The following is a 19,396-nucleotide window of genomic DNA, read 5'->3' as shown; positions in this document are numbered from 1 at the left end:
ATATATATATATAGTAGTATTATTATATATAGTATTATTATATATATATATATATATATATATACGGATATACGGATATACACTTTTGTATGTATGTATTTAATTTTGAGCGAGTTGATGCCTTTCTTAAACTACGAGATGGATCCCTTTGATCTATGCAGTCAAATAGAAACTCTCCGAAATTGTGAACTGATCCGAGAGGCAGAGGTCAAGCTTATCTGTGCGAAGGCGCGGGAGATATTGGTAGAGGAGAGCAATGTGCAGCAGGTCAGCTCACCCGTAACGGTACGTATACCGACCTCTATCTGCTTCTAGTTTGGTGTATGAGTATGCAATCCTCAACACTTATGGATACATGGGATATTGACAACATACTCTTGGTACTGAGTGGTGTTTCATCTGCGTTCATGTATTATTTGTTGATAGGCGCGACACTCCGTATCGAGTCAGCTCACATCGTAGCCTCACACGAATTGAAAAACACACTTTGTATGTTTGCGCCCATGGTATTTTTGGGCAGCGGATGGTTTAGCACTGATTCGCGGACAACTCCTTAATTGTAGCGTTATTTGTAGCGCTCTTGTGGCTAGTTGGAAGTATAGTTCACAGGAGGTCGATTTAACTTTGAATCCAATCAGAACAGCTGGTAGGATTTTCATCTCCTAATTACGTTCTACCAACTACTCCTCAAACTGGAAGAATTCGATAATTTTTACAACGTTTAGCGTACGAGCTAAACGAGGCATGTGTGCACTCAGTTGTAACGAAGTATATACCCTGGTGTAGGAGCTTAATTATTAAGTTCTTTAGCGGATGGTTTAGCACTGATTCGCGGACAACTCCTTAATTGTAGCGCTCTTGTGGCTAGTCGGAAGTATAGTTCACAGGGGGTCGATTTAACTTTGAATCCAATCAGAACAGCTGGTAGGATTTTCATCTCCTAATTACGGTCAGCCAACTACTCCTCAAACTGGAAGAAATCGATAATTTTTACAACGTTTAGCGTACGAGCTAAACGAGGCGTGTGTGCACTCAGTTGTAACGAAGTATATACCCTGGTGTAGGAGCTTAATTATCAAGTTCTTTATGCGAAGCTATCTGTGGCGGGCACGTGCTTGGCTTGCATATATATTGTCATACAAACCTATGGACGTTACGTTGTACAATACTATGGCACGCTTATCCTCGCATAAACCAATCCAACACATGTCTCGCGAGACTGTGCGAACCAGTCCCTACGTCGTCTATTTCTTCTACAACTTCATATTCGCCATTGTTGACCATATGATAGCTGGCTTACTTCGTCAATGGTCACACCTTCTCTACTGTACTAAATTGTCTTCAGTCTCACCTACTTTTAAGCACTCCATTATCCGACCTTTTACCTGCAGATCTGTGGGGACGTGCACGGACAGTTCTACGACGTACGTGAACTGTTCAAAGTGGGAGGCGACATCCCCACCACAAACTACCTATTCCTGGGTGATTTCGTAGACCGAGGCTACTTTTCCGTCGAGACTTTCCTCTTATTATTAGCTCTGAAGGTATGGGGTTTAGGGTTTAGAGAACTCTAAAACTTGCGGATGGTAGCGTAAAACTATCGGGCAGATGCGATGATGGGTACATACCAGATCATGGATAGTGTGCGTCTACTGATTGATCTTTCATATTTTGGGACTATTGTTTGAGGATTGGCGAACACCCACGAACACAGTTCCGCACACAGGCAGCTGTATTAGCCACACAGGTTCAACCGCGTGCGTGCGTGTATATGCGTGTGTTGTCTTCCAGTTGTGGGGTCTAACACCCGTTCTTCTGCAATACACAGGTGAGATACCCCGATCGCATCACGCTTATCCGTGGTAACCATGAGAGCAGGCAGATCACTCAAGTGTACGGCTTCTACGACGAATGTCTGCGCAAATTCGGCAGCGTCAGCGTCTGGCGTTATTGTACTGAGATCTTCGACTATCTCTCTCTATCCGCACTAGTGGATAATAAGGTACGTATGGTCGTGTGTATATATCAATGTGTGTATGTTTGAGTGTACTGTACTGAGATCGTTGACCATCTCTCTTTATCCGCACTAGTGGATAATATGGTACGTATGTACGTGTGCATATGCAATGTGTGCTTGTTTGTATGTTTGGTTATATGTACGAAACGCTTTTTATCTCTACGCGTGGTTGCATGTGCATGAAATACATATTTATGCACATCTGCCTTAAATTTCAATTTCAGTTAATATTTATGTACACGTGTATGCAAGTGCGTTTCGAAGCACTAGGATCTGTAGAATACTTAAATTCCACTCATAAGACGAGAGTTATTTTGTACACAGAGATCGGCTGTGTAAAGACTTAGTAGGCTAGCGAATATATATTCAAGTATATGTATCTATGTGCCAATTGTTTACCAAAGATTCTTTTGGCTGGCACGTGCATATATCTGTGAGCTCACATTCTCATCAATCACTCGCCCGATTCTTGTAAATAGCTATGGATGACCCAATATATATATATCAACCATCCGCACTTGCACGGGTATTTTGACCACATACTCGTCAAACATTCGATTGTACGTACCTTTAGTCACCACCCCTTCCTTTTACACGTACCACGTGCACGTATCTCACCATCCCCTTCCACTGATACAGGTATTGTGCGTACACGGGGGTCTATCTCCGTCAATCAACACGTTGGATCAGATTAGAACCATCGACCGAAAGCAGGAGGTGCCGCACGACGGGGCTATGTGTGACCTCATGTGGTCAGATCCTGAGCAAATGGAGGTGTGTGTGTCTGCGTTTGTCAATGTATCTTCATGTTATAGCAAGTCTTAGTATGCTGATATTGTTGTGTTTCTATGGTGTACTATTCGACGATGTGCGTAGATCTTGAACAAATGGAGGAGTGTGTGTATGTGCGTGCGTCGGCCAATGTAATATCGTGCCTACCTACAATACTTGTTGTTACTTTGAGCTCGTGCGCGGTCTTATATCACGCGTACGCTTACTTGCCCATGGGTGCGCTTCGCTGGGATTATTGATCTCCTGCGTAGTTGGAGAAGCCCTTGTTTGTCTCATCCGTATTGGCCGGTTTTCTGTCGTTTCGCTTCTTGCCACACACTTTGTGAGTCGACCTATGTAGCGTATCTAGACACGCGTACCTATTCGCCTTCCTCAGCTTCGCCTGGTGTTATGAAGTCAATGGATCACTAATTGCAGCATATCTACACACGTGCGTATACACCTTCTCTCACTCAGCAGGGCGATTTGGGTAGCTCACCTACCCACTCATACATAGTCGCTCTCTCGCTCCCTCACTATGTGTCCGCCCAGTTAGCCAATTCATCTATCCATCAGATGTATATCACACCCACACCCATTAAAGCCGTTCCCTTCTCCTGGCTTCGTCCCATGCAGGGTTGGGGTTTGTCCCCACGTGGTGCCGGTTATCTGTTCGGCGGTGATGTGGTGGCACAATTCAACGCGGCTAATGGTCTCGATCTCATTTGTCGGGCACACCAATTGGTTATGGAGGGTTACAAGATGATGTTTGACGATAGTATATGCACGGTTTGGTCTGCGCCTAATTACTGTTACAGGTGGGTGCATGCCTGGGCTATTTGGAGTGGGTATTGTATGTCTATGGGAGCGCCCCGTTTTTTGTCACCATATATCGATGGAGTTGAATGAATTAGCTCGGGTTGGTCTGTGCCGACTGACTGTCCTAAGCGGCTTGAACATGCGGGATGGTGTACAATAAATGTGTGTCTTAAAGTAATATATACTGTATGATTTACATGATATTTGCGATTCGAGTGGCAAGGTTATGTATGTATGTATGTATGTATGTATGTATATATGTATGTATGTGTGCGTGTATGTATGTATGTATGTATGTACGTGTGTATGTATGTAATGTATGTGTGTATGTGTGTGCGTGTATGTATGCAAGTATGTATGCATGTATTTATGTATGTATGCATGTGTATGTATGTATTTATTTATTTATGTATTTATGTATGTATGTATGTATGTATGTATATATTTAAGAGTAAGTTTAGTCCATCTATTATCGCTGATCAATGCACGCGTTATAATGTATTCAGGTGCGGAAACGTGGCTTCGATCTTAGAACTAGACGAGAATTTGGTCCGAAAATTCAAAATATTCGAGGTGAGTACACACGGTTGCAAACTACCGATATACACGGCTATTAGGTCTCGGCGCCAATTCAACCCCAAATGCAATACATATTCCTGTTACTAACATTTACGTAACACGATCAGGATTTGACTGTCTGCTAGCTCGTTAATGTTTAATGTGTTGTGCAAGGGGAGGGTATTCGTTTATCCTTAATCGAGTATATACTAGCAACACCGCCGGGCTAAATTATCTATCAAAGCCTGTGTTCCTGCTTGAGCGTTTACTTATACCTCAACCATTCCGGTAGTCTTGATAGCCCAGCTTCGTAATGGTATAGTCAGCATCTCGGAATGTGCTCCCTGCACATGTGGTCAGTCCAATTTCAGTGCAGTACATCTTCACACACACGCCTTAATTCTTATTGTCAATTTTGCTGCACCCCCCCCCCCCACCACACACACGCACACACACACGCACACACAGGCGGCTCCTCAAGAAGAGAGAAACTTACCCTCAAAGAAACCCATTGCCGATTATTTCCTCTAAATAAATACATATTTGACATCCAAAGTGGTATTGAGCAAGCAAGTGGGCCTTTAAAAACGTGATTCTTTTTAAATATACTTTAGATGCTATTCGATCAATGTCTTTAAAAACGCGATTTTTTAATAAATATACTATAGATTCTTTTTCATCTATACAAGTGTGCTAACTTGTATAATTTAGAAGGTTATGGCTAACTTTTCTTTCGATGGGGTTTTTATACTATGTTATTCGAGGGATGACCGAGCTCCCTCTCGAGTGCTATGCTTGCTGAGGCATTTGCTTTTAGTCTAAGAGTTACGAATAGGTTGTTGAATGGGAGCCTACTTATAGTTTCGCTTGGTATGTATTTGCGTACTTGTTTTTTTGAGCCCCTTCCTTCACCTAGAAAGTTGTAATTGAATCTGGGCGAGGCTGAGGTCCGACTAACTGAAGCGATTCTTTTCTAAAAAGTGAAAGACACCGCCATCGTTACCTTCAGCGTTCAAGTGATTACTATTTAAATACGCACAGTAGTGTCAACCATCTTGGGAGTCTGATCAACCGTCAATGCCCGTGGATGCATAATATGTAGAAAGATGTGGAAACTTTTTGTTTGGTGAAATTATAGATAGAACAAGAAGAAAAATGTCGAGTACTGTACATAGGTTTTTTTTATACATTTATACGTAATATACAAATAGAATTCGTATATACTGGCACATCTCTAACAAATTTTCCCTTTAATTTGTCATTAAAATAAACTCACATGAGGAACTGTTCGAGGGAAGAAATCCCCAAGCAAATCAACCAATGGTTTAAAAAGGATAAAACGGAACGATACATTTACGATTTCGACCATATATATCATAGTTGCGTATTTTTTTTCTGGGAGAGAGGAGGGGTACCGATAATTAACTAAAACTTTATTATTCGCCCACTAAACCACGTTATGTTGTTCTTGAAACCTAAACCTTACATTAAGCTACGCTGTATTGTTATCAATACCCAAGACCGCCCAGCTAGAGGGTTCAGGGGTTGCCACTCTGCACTCTACTCACAGCTCACAAGCCTTCCATAAACTCGTTGTACACCGCAACCGATCCCAACGCCTTCACCTGTCGGAAGGTCGAGTCCAGATTGCTGAGGATGGTACCGAACTTCTTGTAGTTCACCCCGTTCTCCTCACACACCTTCTGCACCACCGGCTGTATCTTGCTGTAGTGCGCATGACTCATCCTGGGGAACAAGTGATGCTCAATCTGATAGTTCAGGCCGCCGTTGGAGATGCCAAGCTTCTCTCCGCAGACGTTCGAGGACGACTCGATTTGATGCCTGTAACGCAGAAGCGACGGGAACGGTAAGAGTGACAGACGAGGGGCACAAGCGAAATTGTGGTAGTGAGACTCACGGGAGCGTCTAATCGTTGTGCGTATGTGACTGTGTACGTCTTTGAGACAAAGTGTATAGAGACATATACAAGGTCTAATACATGTAGGTTTCTTCACCCCCCAAAAAAGGGGTTTGGGTGGGATCGCTCATGACTCATAGAGGTTGTGAGGCCGTTTGAGCGCTCGTTGGATTCAGTCAATTGTTCGACTTGGCGATGAGTTGCCGGAGGCAAATTGTGGACTACAATTAGGACTGTTCTGTCCAGACGGTTTGGTTAGTGGTAGAGACCACTGATGGGTGAAAATGAGAACAAAACTAGGCTCTCAGACTCAAGCGCTGGCCGATCTACACATGTAGGGCATGTTATATACGCATACTAACGAGATAAACACATAAAAACAAAAATTTCACGCCGAAGAAGTTGCTTCGCGTAACTCACCTAGCCCAATCAATGTTCTTGGCATCCTCCGGCAACGACTTAGCCCCCACGAAGATGTGCGACAGAATGAAGAAGAAGCCCAGGTACAGAGCAGCAATGGCCATCCACAGGTAGGTGCAGAGGAGCGTGTACCACGAGAAATGCAGGGCAAACGGTACAACTGGGATGGGAGAGGTTGGGTAGTAAGTATCAGTACAGGCCAGGGGTAGAGTGTGAGGAGGTATGGCTTCTCTGCCTTGCAGTTGTGCACGGGTGAGTGTGGCGGTGGCGGGCTGTGTTGTGAATCTGCGGGCGTCCGACTGTTGAGCCCAGTCAACGGACACAAAACACAGAAATAGGTGGGGTGTATTACATAGGTCCAAGTAATTGTGTGGGTGTGTGGAGAAATAAAAAATATAAATATAAATGATTGGTAAATATGGAGGTTCCAATCAATAAACCACGCTCAACAACGTGCACAACAGAATCCCAACACCGTAGAGTGTATAGGTTTTATCCACTTCGACAGTCCTTTGCGTACATATTCCTGCCTCTCAATAGGATCTGAATGAGACAAGCCAGATGCTAGATACGTGATGGCCTATTGAGATATGGCAAAAGCCTGATACATATTCGGCTATCCCAGAGAGTTAAATAATCAGTCGATGCTTATACCTAGCGAGCCAATATTCAGACTATCTGTCTTAACGTTCTAGAGGAACTATCACAGCGTATGCGTGAATACAAAAGCCACCAGGATTAGCTATCGTCTCGGAGAGGTTATAGAAACCTGATGTGCAATGCTCAGCAGGAATTATACAGGCCTCGGCGAATGCATCCCAATATTATTTTACATACAAATATCAAAGAAGCGTCAGGGATAGGGCACATGACAATACAAACACAAACATTGCATCGTCCCACCTCCTGTTAGACATACAGTCGTATGTTTTGCATATGAAACCAAATCTACAGAGCCGCACAGACTGCATACTGAAACATCACTATAAGCCCCACAATGACACTGTCAGGTATGTACGATTGCGAGTGCGAGGACACAGTGACCATGGCCTTCGTTGGTGACACCACTGTAGGGTTTCACGAGCTTGTGCATAGACAACGAGACAATGTGTTGTTTTCATAACAGACTGCTTTAAGTTCGCGTTTGTATGCTTACCGAATTTACGGATGAAAAAAAAACACGAAGGCCGATAGCGATGTTTCGCTCCTTTCGGTAGCTCTCCGGCAGCTTTTCTCCCTTGTACTTCATCTCAATCAGGTCGTGCAACCCCAGGAACACCCATTGGAATCCTAAATCAAAACAAATCGCCAGTATGCACCAGTAATGTAAGCCGAAGATATCGCAGAACGGGGCATACAGACATCAATACATACGGAAGGTCAACGGGCCAAGCATGAGTTGCAAAGCCAGCGAACGCTAACGGCGAGTTGTGGTATACATTCAGACAAAAGAGATATCGCATGTATCTAACGCGCCCATACCGAGCAGTTGGATCAACGGCAGGAAGTAGTACTGCTGGATGTGGTGGAATTCCTTGGGCAGAGAATACCGCGACAGAGTGATGACTGAGCCGCCCCTATTGGGAAAGAGTCAGGCATCGCAAAGGTTTCAGGGTTTAGGGTTTCGATCATAATACGTCAGTGCACAAGGTGACAGCCTAAGTTGACAGTAAAGTTTGTTGCGCAATACAGCAAGGTGCACTCGGCATAACTTGATAGAAAGTATCGGACATACTCCGCATGAGACGCTTACTTTACATCTGGGTCATGCTGATGCCTATTGCAGTGTGTATGGTGACCAACAACATGCTGGCGGATCCACAGCATACGCGATCCCCCGATCCAATCCTGGTATGGCGAAAACAGCACAGCAAAGATATGTCAGATGCAACACAATAGCCGATCGATGCAATATGAGCGACAGTATACCACTGATTGCATACTCGCTTTTACATGGCCAAGTCAGCCTAGAGCTTCTAGTACCAATTTTTTGACAAAGGCAATGGGACATAGATATCTGAATGACAGCGGTGTAGACTCAACCATACTGAACTGAGTGCACGTGCAAACCAAACAGCCAACACAACCTCCAGATGAGCGTTCCATGTAGCAGAGTACACCCATCGGTGCCCAAGACCAAAAGGCTCGACCCTAACAGCGCGTTGTATGCAAAACAATGAACAAATCCGCAGATGAAGAACCACAACAGTTCAGATCCATTCGGAAACACAAACCTGAGAGTAACCGAATAATCGATTAACCATGGGATTCCTGCTCACGGACCCGTGGTTGGCATCGTGCTGAATGTTTAAGCCAATTGCGGCGTACAGCAGACCGGAAACGATCGCCAACGGAATGGTGGGCCCAGACGCAATCCACAAGTAGTCCGTGTAGAGGGTTGCTGCTAGAATAGCACAGGCTTTGATGTACCTAATCGGACAGGGCGTGAAGCATCAACATTAGAATTCGTGTGAACTATTGAAATGCGAGACGGAAAGCGAAGAGATGATTGTGAGGCTTCCACAAGCATCAGTGTACGATATATATATATATATATTGATTACGCGCTCCGACAAGAGCATATGGGATTAGTACATGACATATTGGAGCTCATCATGTAAACCATAATTCAATGATATCAGTAAAAAATACTGCGATTGCAGCATATATGCAGATGTACTTCCATTCATACTTTTATTGTATATGCGTAAGGTGGTGATCCAGATATCAGCTGACAATATTGAGAATCGAAGTGTATTGGGTTCAAAATATCTATCATGTGCATAACTTGAAGCAATAAACTTTTGACGTAGGTAGTAGAGTATTGTATCGCAGCCAATTCGAAAACACAACATATGCGTACGTAGTCCACAAAAGCATATGCCCGACAAAACACGAGATACGATACGTCAATCATAAATAGCTCACAATTAAGCCAAGATCCACAGATCTAAACAGGTGCTATAAATCCCTAGACATGATTGGCTTATATAAACCTCTTTATCAGCTCATTTGAACCAATTTTCGGCTTAACTACAGCAGACAACTGCCCGAGAGCAGTGGTATATACACACTATTGGAAGACAGCTGTGGCCTAAAATTGCCAAAAACAGAGATAGGCGTGGCATACGTCCGCTCTCTCCGCATATCAGAATGGGGACAGTCAAATATAACTTGAAACTACGCTAAAAATTGCATTGAAACTAAGATAAGAAGCGCGATTCAACTAAGCTAACAATCGCATTGAAACTAAGCCAAGAACCGCATAGAAACTAAGCTTAGAAGCGCGATACAACTAAGCTAACAATCGCATTGAAACTAAGCCAAGAACCGCATAGAAACTAAGCTTAGAAGCGCGCTATAATTAAGCTGACAATCGCATTGAAAATAAGCCAAGAACCGCATAGAAACTAAGTTCAGAATCGCAGATTGGCTCAGACTATACCAAGCGTGCCACAGATCCCACCCTACACACACATACCACGACGGGGGCGCCCACCATTCTTGCATGGGCATGACCTTGCGCACTGCAGACTTGATCTGCTTCATCAGCGGTGTGTGGTACACATAGCTGTCATCTCTGGCTACACTGCCCACCTTGTACTCGGCCAGAACAGACGGTAGCGATTCGTATTGGTGCAGCATGTAGAAGTGAGGTGTGGCATCCTGTAAGGCGCGTAGGGCGTGTTACAGTGATATTACTATATAGTCGATTCGTGTTGGTGCAGCATGTAGAAGTGGGGTGTGGCATCCTGTAAGGCGTGTAAGGAGTGCTACAGTGGTATTACTATTTATTAGATTCGTATTGGTGCAGCATGTAGAAGTGGGGTGTGGCATCCTGTAAGGCGCGTAGGGAGTGTTACAGTGATACTACTATATAGTAGATTCGTATTGGTGCAGCATGTAGAAGTGGGGTGTGGCATCGTGTAAGGCGCGTAGGGAGTGTTACAGTGATATTACTATATAGTTGATTCGTATTGGTGCAGCATGTAGAAGTGGGGTGTGGCTTCCTGTAAGGCGCGTAGGGAGTTTTACAGTGATATTTATACATAGTATACGCTTAAAAGCGAAGAGCATTGGAGAATGGGGTTGCGGCACAGTGGTGTCAGCTGCACGCACGGTTGGTTGACTTTGTACTACATAATACCATACATCATTGCACAAACTATCTATATATATAGGGCAAACGATTGTAGCGTCTGCGACGTGATACTCACACAGCCAGAGATCCATATAGAACACCTCAGTACCATAGCACGGCGAACTGATCGAGATGGGGATATACATTATCAAGGACCTTTACTGTGAACCATCATGTATACGAAAACACATGGTAACAAATCTGATAATCGGAAGGTGATATGATACTGTGGCACAGGGGCGTTGTGTTTGGGGTATAGAACACCTGTATTGTGCAGATATGTAGGATCTCAGTCGCAGCTAGCACAGCATTAAATCAATTCACTGATGACACCAAGAAGAACATATATGGCACACGGCCAGCCTGCCTTGAACGCTTTACCATTCATCACAACCCACAGATATCTATCTCCTTCAATCTTTTGTTCACTTCAACTAACGAATATATACGTTGATGAGTCTTCGGCAAAAAAAAAATGATTGTGTGTACAAGCCCTCCCCCAAAATGTAAATGTACTAGGCAATACAACAGCATAACCTCCTAAAATAACAACAAAATCAGGAAAGCACTGAATCCCCCGAGGCAACATCATACGTAAAAAGTATACTATTCACATTCTTCAAACATAAATACGTACCTGTCCGGGAAAGAAGTCCAGAACATCGCCACCAGGATGCTTATCCCTGAAGTTCGTGAGATCATACACACCATCCTCCAAGATGCAGTACTTGTCATTGGTGTGGTTGAGGATCTCTTCTCGCGTGAAGTGCTTCATCTTCAGATCACTAAGCTCGGGATCTATTTTTCAATAGCAACATAACACATGAGATGGTAATATATGTTAGAACTGGCCACAGGCGAAGATGGTGCTCGTGGATAGACCAGGTGAGACTATTGCGAACTTCAAGGATCTCAAAGTTGAGGAGATTTTGATTATAGTCTTATATCCGAGGATGCCCAAGTGGGTGCTACTAGTGTATAGCTTGCACGATTTCATTCCGGAACCTTTCCTCAACTGATTGAATATCCAGTAATCGATGCTCGTATATGTCAACGACGAGACTTTAACAGACCACAGGCTACAAATACGTATGATGTGTGAGCGTAGGTATCTCTGCGCGGTTTGTGGTTAGAAGTCAACCAAGACACTTTTCGTATATATGAAGTATGGCACTATAGCTCAAGACACAAATATTGACCTTATACATGGGCACTTGTGCACCTGCCTACAGTTTCACAGTCACCTTGGACACAAGACAGCATTTCATACGTATAATCTGACATGCTAGCTTGTTGTTAGTACATGTTTCTAAAATCTCACACACACTTCGTCGTTGCATGTGAAGTACAAGGACTGCACGTAAGGTAGTTTCAATTCGGTTTTTATCAATGGACAGATAAATTGGACGTTAAAAAACCTATGGGAAAATCGTACAGCATTCGAATACACTCCACAGTATAAATTAAACAGAGAGCGTGTACCGGAATCTCATCCAACAACACGGAACCGTACTACGCCAATTTTGCATTTCCTAAGGACAATGTGAACAGATTCATATATCATGAGTATATACACGCAATATGAACACATATACACAACATAAACATAAATATTCCACTAGAAGATGCCCCTTGAACACACAAACACAGCTTTACACATACACACCTGAGTCACTGACCACCTTGGTTCTACTGTGAGGAGGCATGTCGTCAGCTATAGAAAAGCTTCAAAGGTTATTAGATTAATATGCTTCTCGCTCCTAGTTCACACACGCAGGTGAGAAGACGCCCGACAAACACGCAAACTCAACAGTATGGTAGTATATAGCGCTATAGCCTTTTTACATATATAAAAATACTATACACGAGAATGGTTACAAAAAAGTGTTCATTTGTCTGTCTGTCCACATTCACAACTCCCAGTTTCCCACCACTGTCTCTATTTACTCTCAAAATCTGATGCAGCGTCCGCACTCCACACTCCCCCTGCGGCATAACGCTTCCCAATAAACGTTTTATAAGCAAACGATTTGCTTGAAATTGTGACTTGCGAGCAGTGTATCATTTTTACGTTAAAACGTATAAAATTCCATCATTTCATTTTGTGTTTACGTTCAAATGACAAGAAGAGGCTCGAGGGCTGTCATTTGTCAACTGGTGTCGAAATGATTTCTTTATTTTTCTGTGCAATCTCTGTACTTCTATGCGACCCCACAGGGCCCACACATGTTGAGGATTTACATAACAGGGAGTGAATGGGAGTGAATAGAGAGACGCGCTTAGAGAGACAAGCGGCTTGGTGTTTTATTGTATAGTTTGTTCGTATCTGTATGTGAGTTGTACTGAGACCTTTTACAGCTGTCGTGGTTCCTATAATAGTTGCTATAGAATATCTTTAAAACGGCAAGTGCTTAGTCTGCGTCGGTTGTTGTGCAACCCTCGCCAGTTCCACAACGGCGTTTGACTGTTCTATAGGTTGAATAATAAAATTTAAAAAACTCCTCAGCAAGGTTTCTAGGCTCTAAAGATATTTTTAAGATTGGATGTCCAAACAATTATGGATCCAATATGTTTCTCAGCCACAGGGATCAGTACACACGCCGTAGGCGTCCGCACATCAGCGAGCGACATTTGATTCTACAAGGAAGTTGGAAAGGAGAGATGGATAGGCTGACATGCACCCCTGCGCGTCACCGAGGGTTCGCATTACTGTACTTATGATTGCGAGAACATGTCAATCTTTCTTTAAACTGATGTTTTTACTAGTGCTTTCCATATCGAACTGTTTGATAGCGTCTTACCGTGTGTGATATTATACATTGAAAACTCTATTCACAGTAAAGCCCACACCTTTGTATAAGTGGCGTTTCATAGTCCGCATGCGACGTACAAGCACTGGGCTGATAAACTTTGGAGTAGTAAATAAAGTCAAAATTAACAAAAACAGTACGGAACTGTAGCGAAAAAGAGGTATACTTTGTAATTTTATTCCAAACACTATACCCGAAAACATATGCTACCTCTCTCAAACTGCTTGTGTATATACATGCTCGGTATTCGTTAGTGTGCTATGTGTATGCGAGTATGATCGGAGTATGACTGCTGGTAATACAAGTCGGTATATGTGCGATCTTATTCGATTGTGTTGGTTGATTTTGGCATACATATATTGCGCATCTACATATGCAAATGTGTTAAAGGCGGAGTCAATGTGTGCACGCGCATGTATAATTCTACATACATGTTTCCTACCCTTGGGCTGTTTCACTTTGAGTGTGTCTTGTGAAGTGCGTAAGTCCCCAATATACCCAGTCTCCAGGTTATTCCAGGAGATCGCTATGCACAATTTGTTATTGAGAATACCGATAGTATTGAGCAAAGATCAGGCTCCCGATGTATCCATGGTACCCTCAGCTGACCATATGAGGCGTGTTACCAATGAATGTATTCGCAAACCGGGCATTCTTTTTCTTATCCATGGAGGAGGTTTCGTGGCCCAAACCTCGTGAAGTCACCGGGCATATCTGAAGTAGTGAGCTCAACAGTTAGTAGAAGTGTTGGTGGCCACCATCGACTGCTCACTCGCAGCCGAGGCCAAGCTCCCTGTTGCGCTCGATGAAAGCTTCTACGTGTACGCGTGGGTGTTGCAACACACACACCAGATGGGTCATGACCCCAACAACACCAGCATATAGGATATTTGGTATTAGCACTTGAGACTGGCGCTTGCACAAGAGAGGATACCACCACCTAAGTTGTTGCAGGCAACCTACCCAGCTTCGTGTATGAAGAGCCTCATATCACCGGCGCGTCTGAATGCAGCGGCAGATATTCTGCTGCCACTCAGCGTGTTTGTCATTGCTATGAGTCCCTACCTCGCGAAGGACAAAACAAGGCACCTTCGGTCCTTTTTATCTCTTTGGCATGCACCCAAAGTTCCGTGGCATCCACACCCAAAACCAGAGAAGCGCACACGCACAGCAATGGTGTAACGCTTTTGAACACTACTACTACCAGCACAGGCCCTGACAGATCGGAGACAGATAATAACACTACTATATTAGGCAGTAATGCATCCTTTTTGGGCGGCAAGACCCCAACCAATTTGTCCACAGATGACATATGGAGCAAGTTCCCACCTACCTGTATCGCGAATGACTCCTCGTTGGACAACTCGATTGACTTTGCACACAAGCTGAGACGGGCTGGCGGTGAGGTGTATCTGCAGGTGGCCGACAAGGTGACACATGGATACCTACAACTCGACGATGCTAGAGGGGTGCACACACTCGCGCCGCAACGAAGGCATCACTGTCACATCTCTAGCAAATGTACGCACTGCCAAACACCAGCGACTGGGACATTGGTCAAACGGAATACGAGATGGGCTGGGTTTGGAGGGAGAGTCTGATATCTGATGCGGACGATAGCCTCGTTAGCACAATAAAAGTGATTGCTGCATATTCATAGTCGATTAAACGACCATGGCCGGGGTATAGTCTGCCCAGTAACTTTTGATGTGCAGACGCTTTATAACAACATCTTGTACGGTGAGTGGTAAAGTACAGACGGACAGTACCGTGTTACAACGAGGCGTGCAGTTTAGTACCAATTCAGACCTTTAAATTATCCGCATAACACAATAAATACTAAACTCTTCTCAACACCTAGACAACAATATCGGCCACTGCAGCTGATGAACTAATACTAGGTGTCGCGCGTTACCAAAGCAAATGCGATCATATATACGTACCTGTGATATCTTCCTTAATAAGTGGTGTGCGCATGCATCCAAAATTTACATACAGCGCTGCTTCGTGTTTCGTTGGAAACGGATCGAACATTGAACCTAATATAATAGAAAGACTACTTTTGTAGTCGTATACCTGTAACTAGGCGAGTTTGTATGGACACTGACTCACATCTCCATCGCACACCTCGCCTGACTCTCGGCGTGCACGCTTAATGCGCACACCATTACCCATAGTCAATGGGCTGGCCATGGTACCCAAATGACCCACTGCAGTGTGTGTGTGCCTCCAATGCAGTCGGTGCCAACCCATAGCGTTACCAATAATATATGCGTACCATTCCCGTGACCCACACACCGACGCCAAACGTAACTATCGGTTTGGGGTGGAGCATCATGTTGTATATAAGGCGCTTGGTGATAACCTAATTCATCACAACATCACAGTATCGGCCCACAGCGCTTGGATGATTCGTATTGCTAGTGTCCCATATACCAGCTCCAGCGAGCCAGATCACAGTGTTAAATCGTGCTCATGCACCAAATATGAGCGAATAAATACATTCATGTGTTATAAATAGGCGCCTATGAACTATAGTACTGCACCGGTGCTCAGGTTGAAAAACTGCACGATCACACATGGTTCTTACGAAGTGAGACGGCGACGGGCCGTTTTCAAAACGTTAAATCCTTTCGGGATCTCAAGCAGGCAGAAGGCACGGGGATGGGTTGAGGCTCAAGACCACTCAAAGGGAAGCTACAATTGTCTGTCTCATTTGTGACTGTTTGCCATGTCTACTAGTAAACACAATTGATCCGAAATCCCATACAGAATACGTACAAATCACGGACAGGTCAATGATGCTGCTTGTCTATTTTTAGATACACACGTGTGTTAGCGCAACGACTTATCCTACAGTCTGGTTGACTAATATACACAAACACACGCGCATGTATATGCCTGCGCAGATGGATTCTAGTAAGGCCCGAATCGCCCGGCTACCCTTCAGTCATTAAAGCCAGTAATCACGAGTGCAACAATCACTAGGACTCGAGCCAACACTATGGGATCGATTGCCGAAGAATTCATCAGCAGGTGCGAATGTTTATTTTATATGCGTATATAGGTAATCCTGTTGGGTATTCAAGGCCCCTGCCATACGAAATCACGTGCGCGCATGAGAGGCTATGACTCTGTACATTACTTGATTGCGATATGTAACCTAATTAATAAGACCTTTTGTAAGCCGTGACAGGCTCATACGGGATACCTCAGTTTCACGTTCTTGCTGACTATATTTATATATTTACCTACTAACTATCAGTGTGCACCCGGTGCCATTTTCGGGGCATTAATGGCCATTGTCAGTGACCCGAACAACTGTGCAAGGTCCACGTATGTCCTGGCGTTCTTTTGAATAAATGTCGTAACATGCGCGTGCACTCGGCTGATGTCATCCTTAAATGACGATGTTATGCGCTCAACACCTGAAGGCAAGTATATAAAAGTGCAGCAGAGATCAAGTCAGATTGTATCGATTTGTGATGTGTTTTAGGCAACACTCTGGCATATGTCAGTGTGCAGCTCGTTGTGTTCGCCAAAACCGGCCGTGTGCTGAGGTTAATTCGTATATATGTGTTATACCGAGTTTACACACAACTGTGATATGTACATTACATCGTGTGACAAACCGCTGTTTCCCGCACTGGTGACGGCTGAGGGCGACCTCTTCAATGCAGCGGTTGATAAAACAGGTACAAATACTACTATTACTAGGATGTCAATAAGAAGTTCACATATGCACGGTTTCTGAGTGATGCAGATACCTGGCGGCTTCAGTACAGGCAACTTTACACACAGCAATGATACATATATAACATCGCATGAACATGACAGAGACATGCAACTACAAGGCACCATCACAGGTAGCTTATCACACCACAATAACACATACATACCATCGCGTGACATTGCGTTGTTCCCTGCACTGGTGGCGGCGGAGGGCGACTTCTTCAATAGCAGCGGCAGATCAAACAGGTACTGGTAGTACGCCAGTTGGGTGAACAGCTGGTGTGCAGAATACTGACGGTGACGAAATAAGAGAATTGTGTCGGAATAAGACTATGAATATATAGTACGGCTATTGGGCGAGTAGCCGGTGTGCAGAGCACTTTTGGTGACGAAATAAGCGATCAGCATTGGAATGAGCTTAGTGCTGTATAGTACACCAGCTGCGTGGATGGCTAATGCGCGGAATACACATGGTGACGAAATAAGAGATCAGTTTCGAAAGCAGAATAGTCTTGAACTACAGCAGGACCATGTATAAGTACTAATCGTACGCCAGATACGCTACCAGAGCCATGAAATCCATTCACCTGGACGGAGCTACTACAGCTATTGATTACACGCGGCCCAAACCAAATCTAAAAATAGACTTACCTCTGGCGACATAGTACCGCGGCAGTAGGGTACCGAGCACCTCCTGCCACATACGGACACGTAGCGCGTACGATTCCTGCACGCTTGCTCGTCGCATAGCAGCCAACCCTGCGACAATTGAAGTTGGAATAGATATGAAATAACAGTTGGTGGATATTCACGTGATCGATGAGTCCATGAAACTACTGGACTTATGTCCATGAGCATGGGATATTGCACAAGCACGCAGGCGACATAGGCATCGACACAGCAGTAGATACTATAGTATAGTCATAGCACAAAGCACTGATACGATGCTAAACTTTATCATAAAAATGATATTTTTGCATCCATCAGCAAACACGTATCTGAATCTTAACTCGAGCACCAAATCGGATAGTACTACATCACGCATTCACATCTCTAGATCTGAAGTGGTACAGTATACCTGATAGTACTTAGTTATCGCCGCACGGATCAGCAGCGTTAATGTATTACATAGGAACGCAGGCGGCATAGCCTTTGCACAGCTCACACACGCCATAGCACAGCGTACATCCTCGCCCATGCTACTGATATCTCCGCTGAAAATCCCAGTGATCTCATTGGCGGTGCCACAGCTGGGACACTTCACAGAAAGCCCGTCCGCGTCCCTGTACTTCTCGGCGTCGGATATCTGTAGGGTATAGAGTCAAAGGTAGGCTATAGTATCAATTTGGTTCACATTTCAGTTGTAGGGTTCAAGGTTTGAGGATAATTTTTCGCAAGTACAGGAGTGTATTGGTATCAGTATATAATTTTTATACGTCCGTTAAACTCGGGATGTGTGCTAGTATACTCCTGGGGTATTTGCTGGGCAAGTGTAGAATGCCTGTTGATATAGGTATGGGCTGTGCGATAGCCTATTGAATTGCCGATGATTGAACCCTTGGAAGTGGCTTCATGTGGTTTATGGTACTGTGTATTTATCACACGCAGTTAAATCGTGTCTTCAAAGGCCAACCCGGTGCAGTTACAAACCACAACAGCGTACGCTTGACAACCAATCCGTGTTCCTTTGCCAACGTACCAATATGTGTGTAACCCCATCTGTGCAACTAAATAGCCCCACCCACTCCCCTATTACACCAACAGTGCCTACTATCTCCGCCTCATACCCACCTGTGTGCGTTTGTAGATAAGCTCGTCTTCCTCTTCCTGCTCCTGCTTGACATGGTAGCTGGACGCATCCAGGCCCAGGCACTCGGCAATCATGCGCGTGTCTGTGCCCTGGATGGGATCGCACAGACGCGTGACCACAGGATGGATCTGCTGTTTGAGGTAGTACGTGGCATCTGTGTAGAAATAGTATATTCAACAGGTAACTATACGTATTATATGCAAGACAATCATAGGTGATTTATCTATGAAGATAGTGAGCTATCTGGGTTGGTGAATATGTTGAGCGCAGGCGCGAACAACGCACATGGTTGTGCCTTGGAAAAAACTAAATATATATATGTGTGTGTGTGTGTGTGTGTATGTGTGTGTGTGTGTGTGTGTGTGTGTGTGTGTGTGTGTGTGTGTGTGTGTGTGTGTGT

General features: G+C 44.3%; 3 protein-coding genes across 3 annotated transcripts in view; 1 reads left to right on the top strand and 2 right to left on the bottom strand.

Annotated features, from left to right (window-relative positions):
• The window catches only part of SARC_00984 (serine/threonine-protein phosphatase 4 catalytic subunit), a 5,875-nt gene extending 1,142 nt beyond the window's left edge, over positions 1-4,733 (top strand). Inside the window, exons 2-8 of the mRNA XM_014305316.1 lie at positions 162-285; positions 1,392-1,544; positions 1,829-2,002; positions 2,657-2,791; positions 3,425-3,606; positions 4,114-4,180; positions 4,634-4,733. Of these exons, the coding sequence (XP_014160791.1) occupies positions 162-285; positions 1,392-1,544; positions 1,829-2,002; positions 2,657-2,791; positions 3,425-3,606; positions 4,114-4,180; positions 4,634-4,696 (898 nt within the window). The 3' untranslated portion in view covers positions 4,697-4,733. The remainder of the gene's footprint in view (positions 1-161; positions 286-1,391; positions 1,545-1,828; positions 2,003-2,656; positions 2,792-3,424; positions 3,607-4,113; positions 4,181-4,633) is intronic.
• Positions 4,734-5,573: 840 nt separating this feature from the next.
• SARC_00983 (hypothetical protein) lies at positions 5,574-12,543 on the bottom strand. The gene is made up of 9 exons (XM_014305315.1): positions 12,311-12,543; positions 11,282-11,442; positions 9,985-10,169; positions 8,738-8,933; positions 8,257-8,351; positions 7,986-8,080; positions 7,660-7,793; positions 6,504-6,663; positions 5,574-6,007 (listed from the first exon to the last, which is right to left on the bottom strand). The coding sequence occupies exons 1-9, from the start codon at positions 12,348-12,350 to the stop codon at positions 5,943-5,945; spliced, it is 1,131 nt and encodes a 376-aa protein (XP_014160790.1). The 5' UTR covers positions 12,351-12,543; the 3' UTR covers positions 5,574-5,942.
• Positions 12,544-16,492: 3,949 nt separating this feature from the next.
• SARC_00982 (hypothetical protein) lies at positions 16,493-19,154 on the bottom strand. The gene is made up of 5 exons (XM_014305314.1): positions 18,978-19,154; positions 18,265-18,492; positions 17,838-17,945; positions 17,354-17,477; positions 16,493-16,882 (listed from the first exon to the last, which is right to left on the bottom strand). Exons 1-5 carry the CDS (start codon positions 19,068-19,070, stop codon positions 16,716-16,718), a joined length of 720 nt encoding a protein of 239 aa, XP_014160789.1. The 5' UTR covers positions 19,071-19,154; the 3' UTR covers positions 16,493-16,715.
• Positions 19,155-19,396: the final 242 nt, after the last annotated feature.

This window comes from Sphaeroforma arctica (genome assembly GCF_001186125.1).
Source record: "Sphaeroforma arctica JP610 unplaced genomic scaffold supercont1.35, whole genome shotgun sequence".
In the NCBI taxonomy this organism is placed as follows: domain Eukaryota; class Ichthyosporea; order Ichthyophonida; genus Sphaeroforma; species Sphaeroforma arctica.
This window is presented reverse-complemented; position numbering and strand designations above follow the sequence as displayed.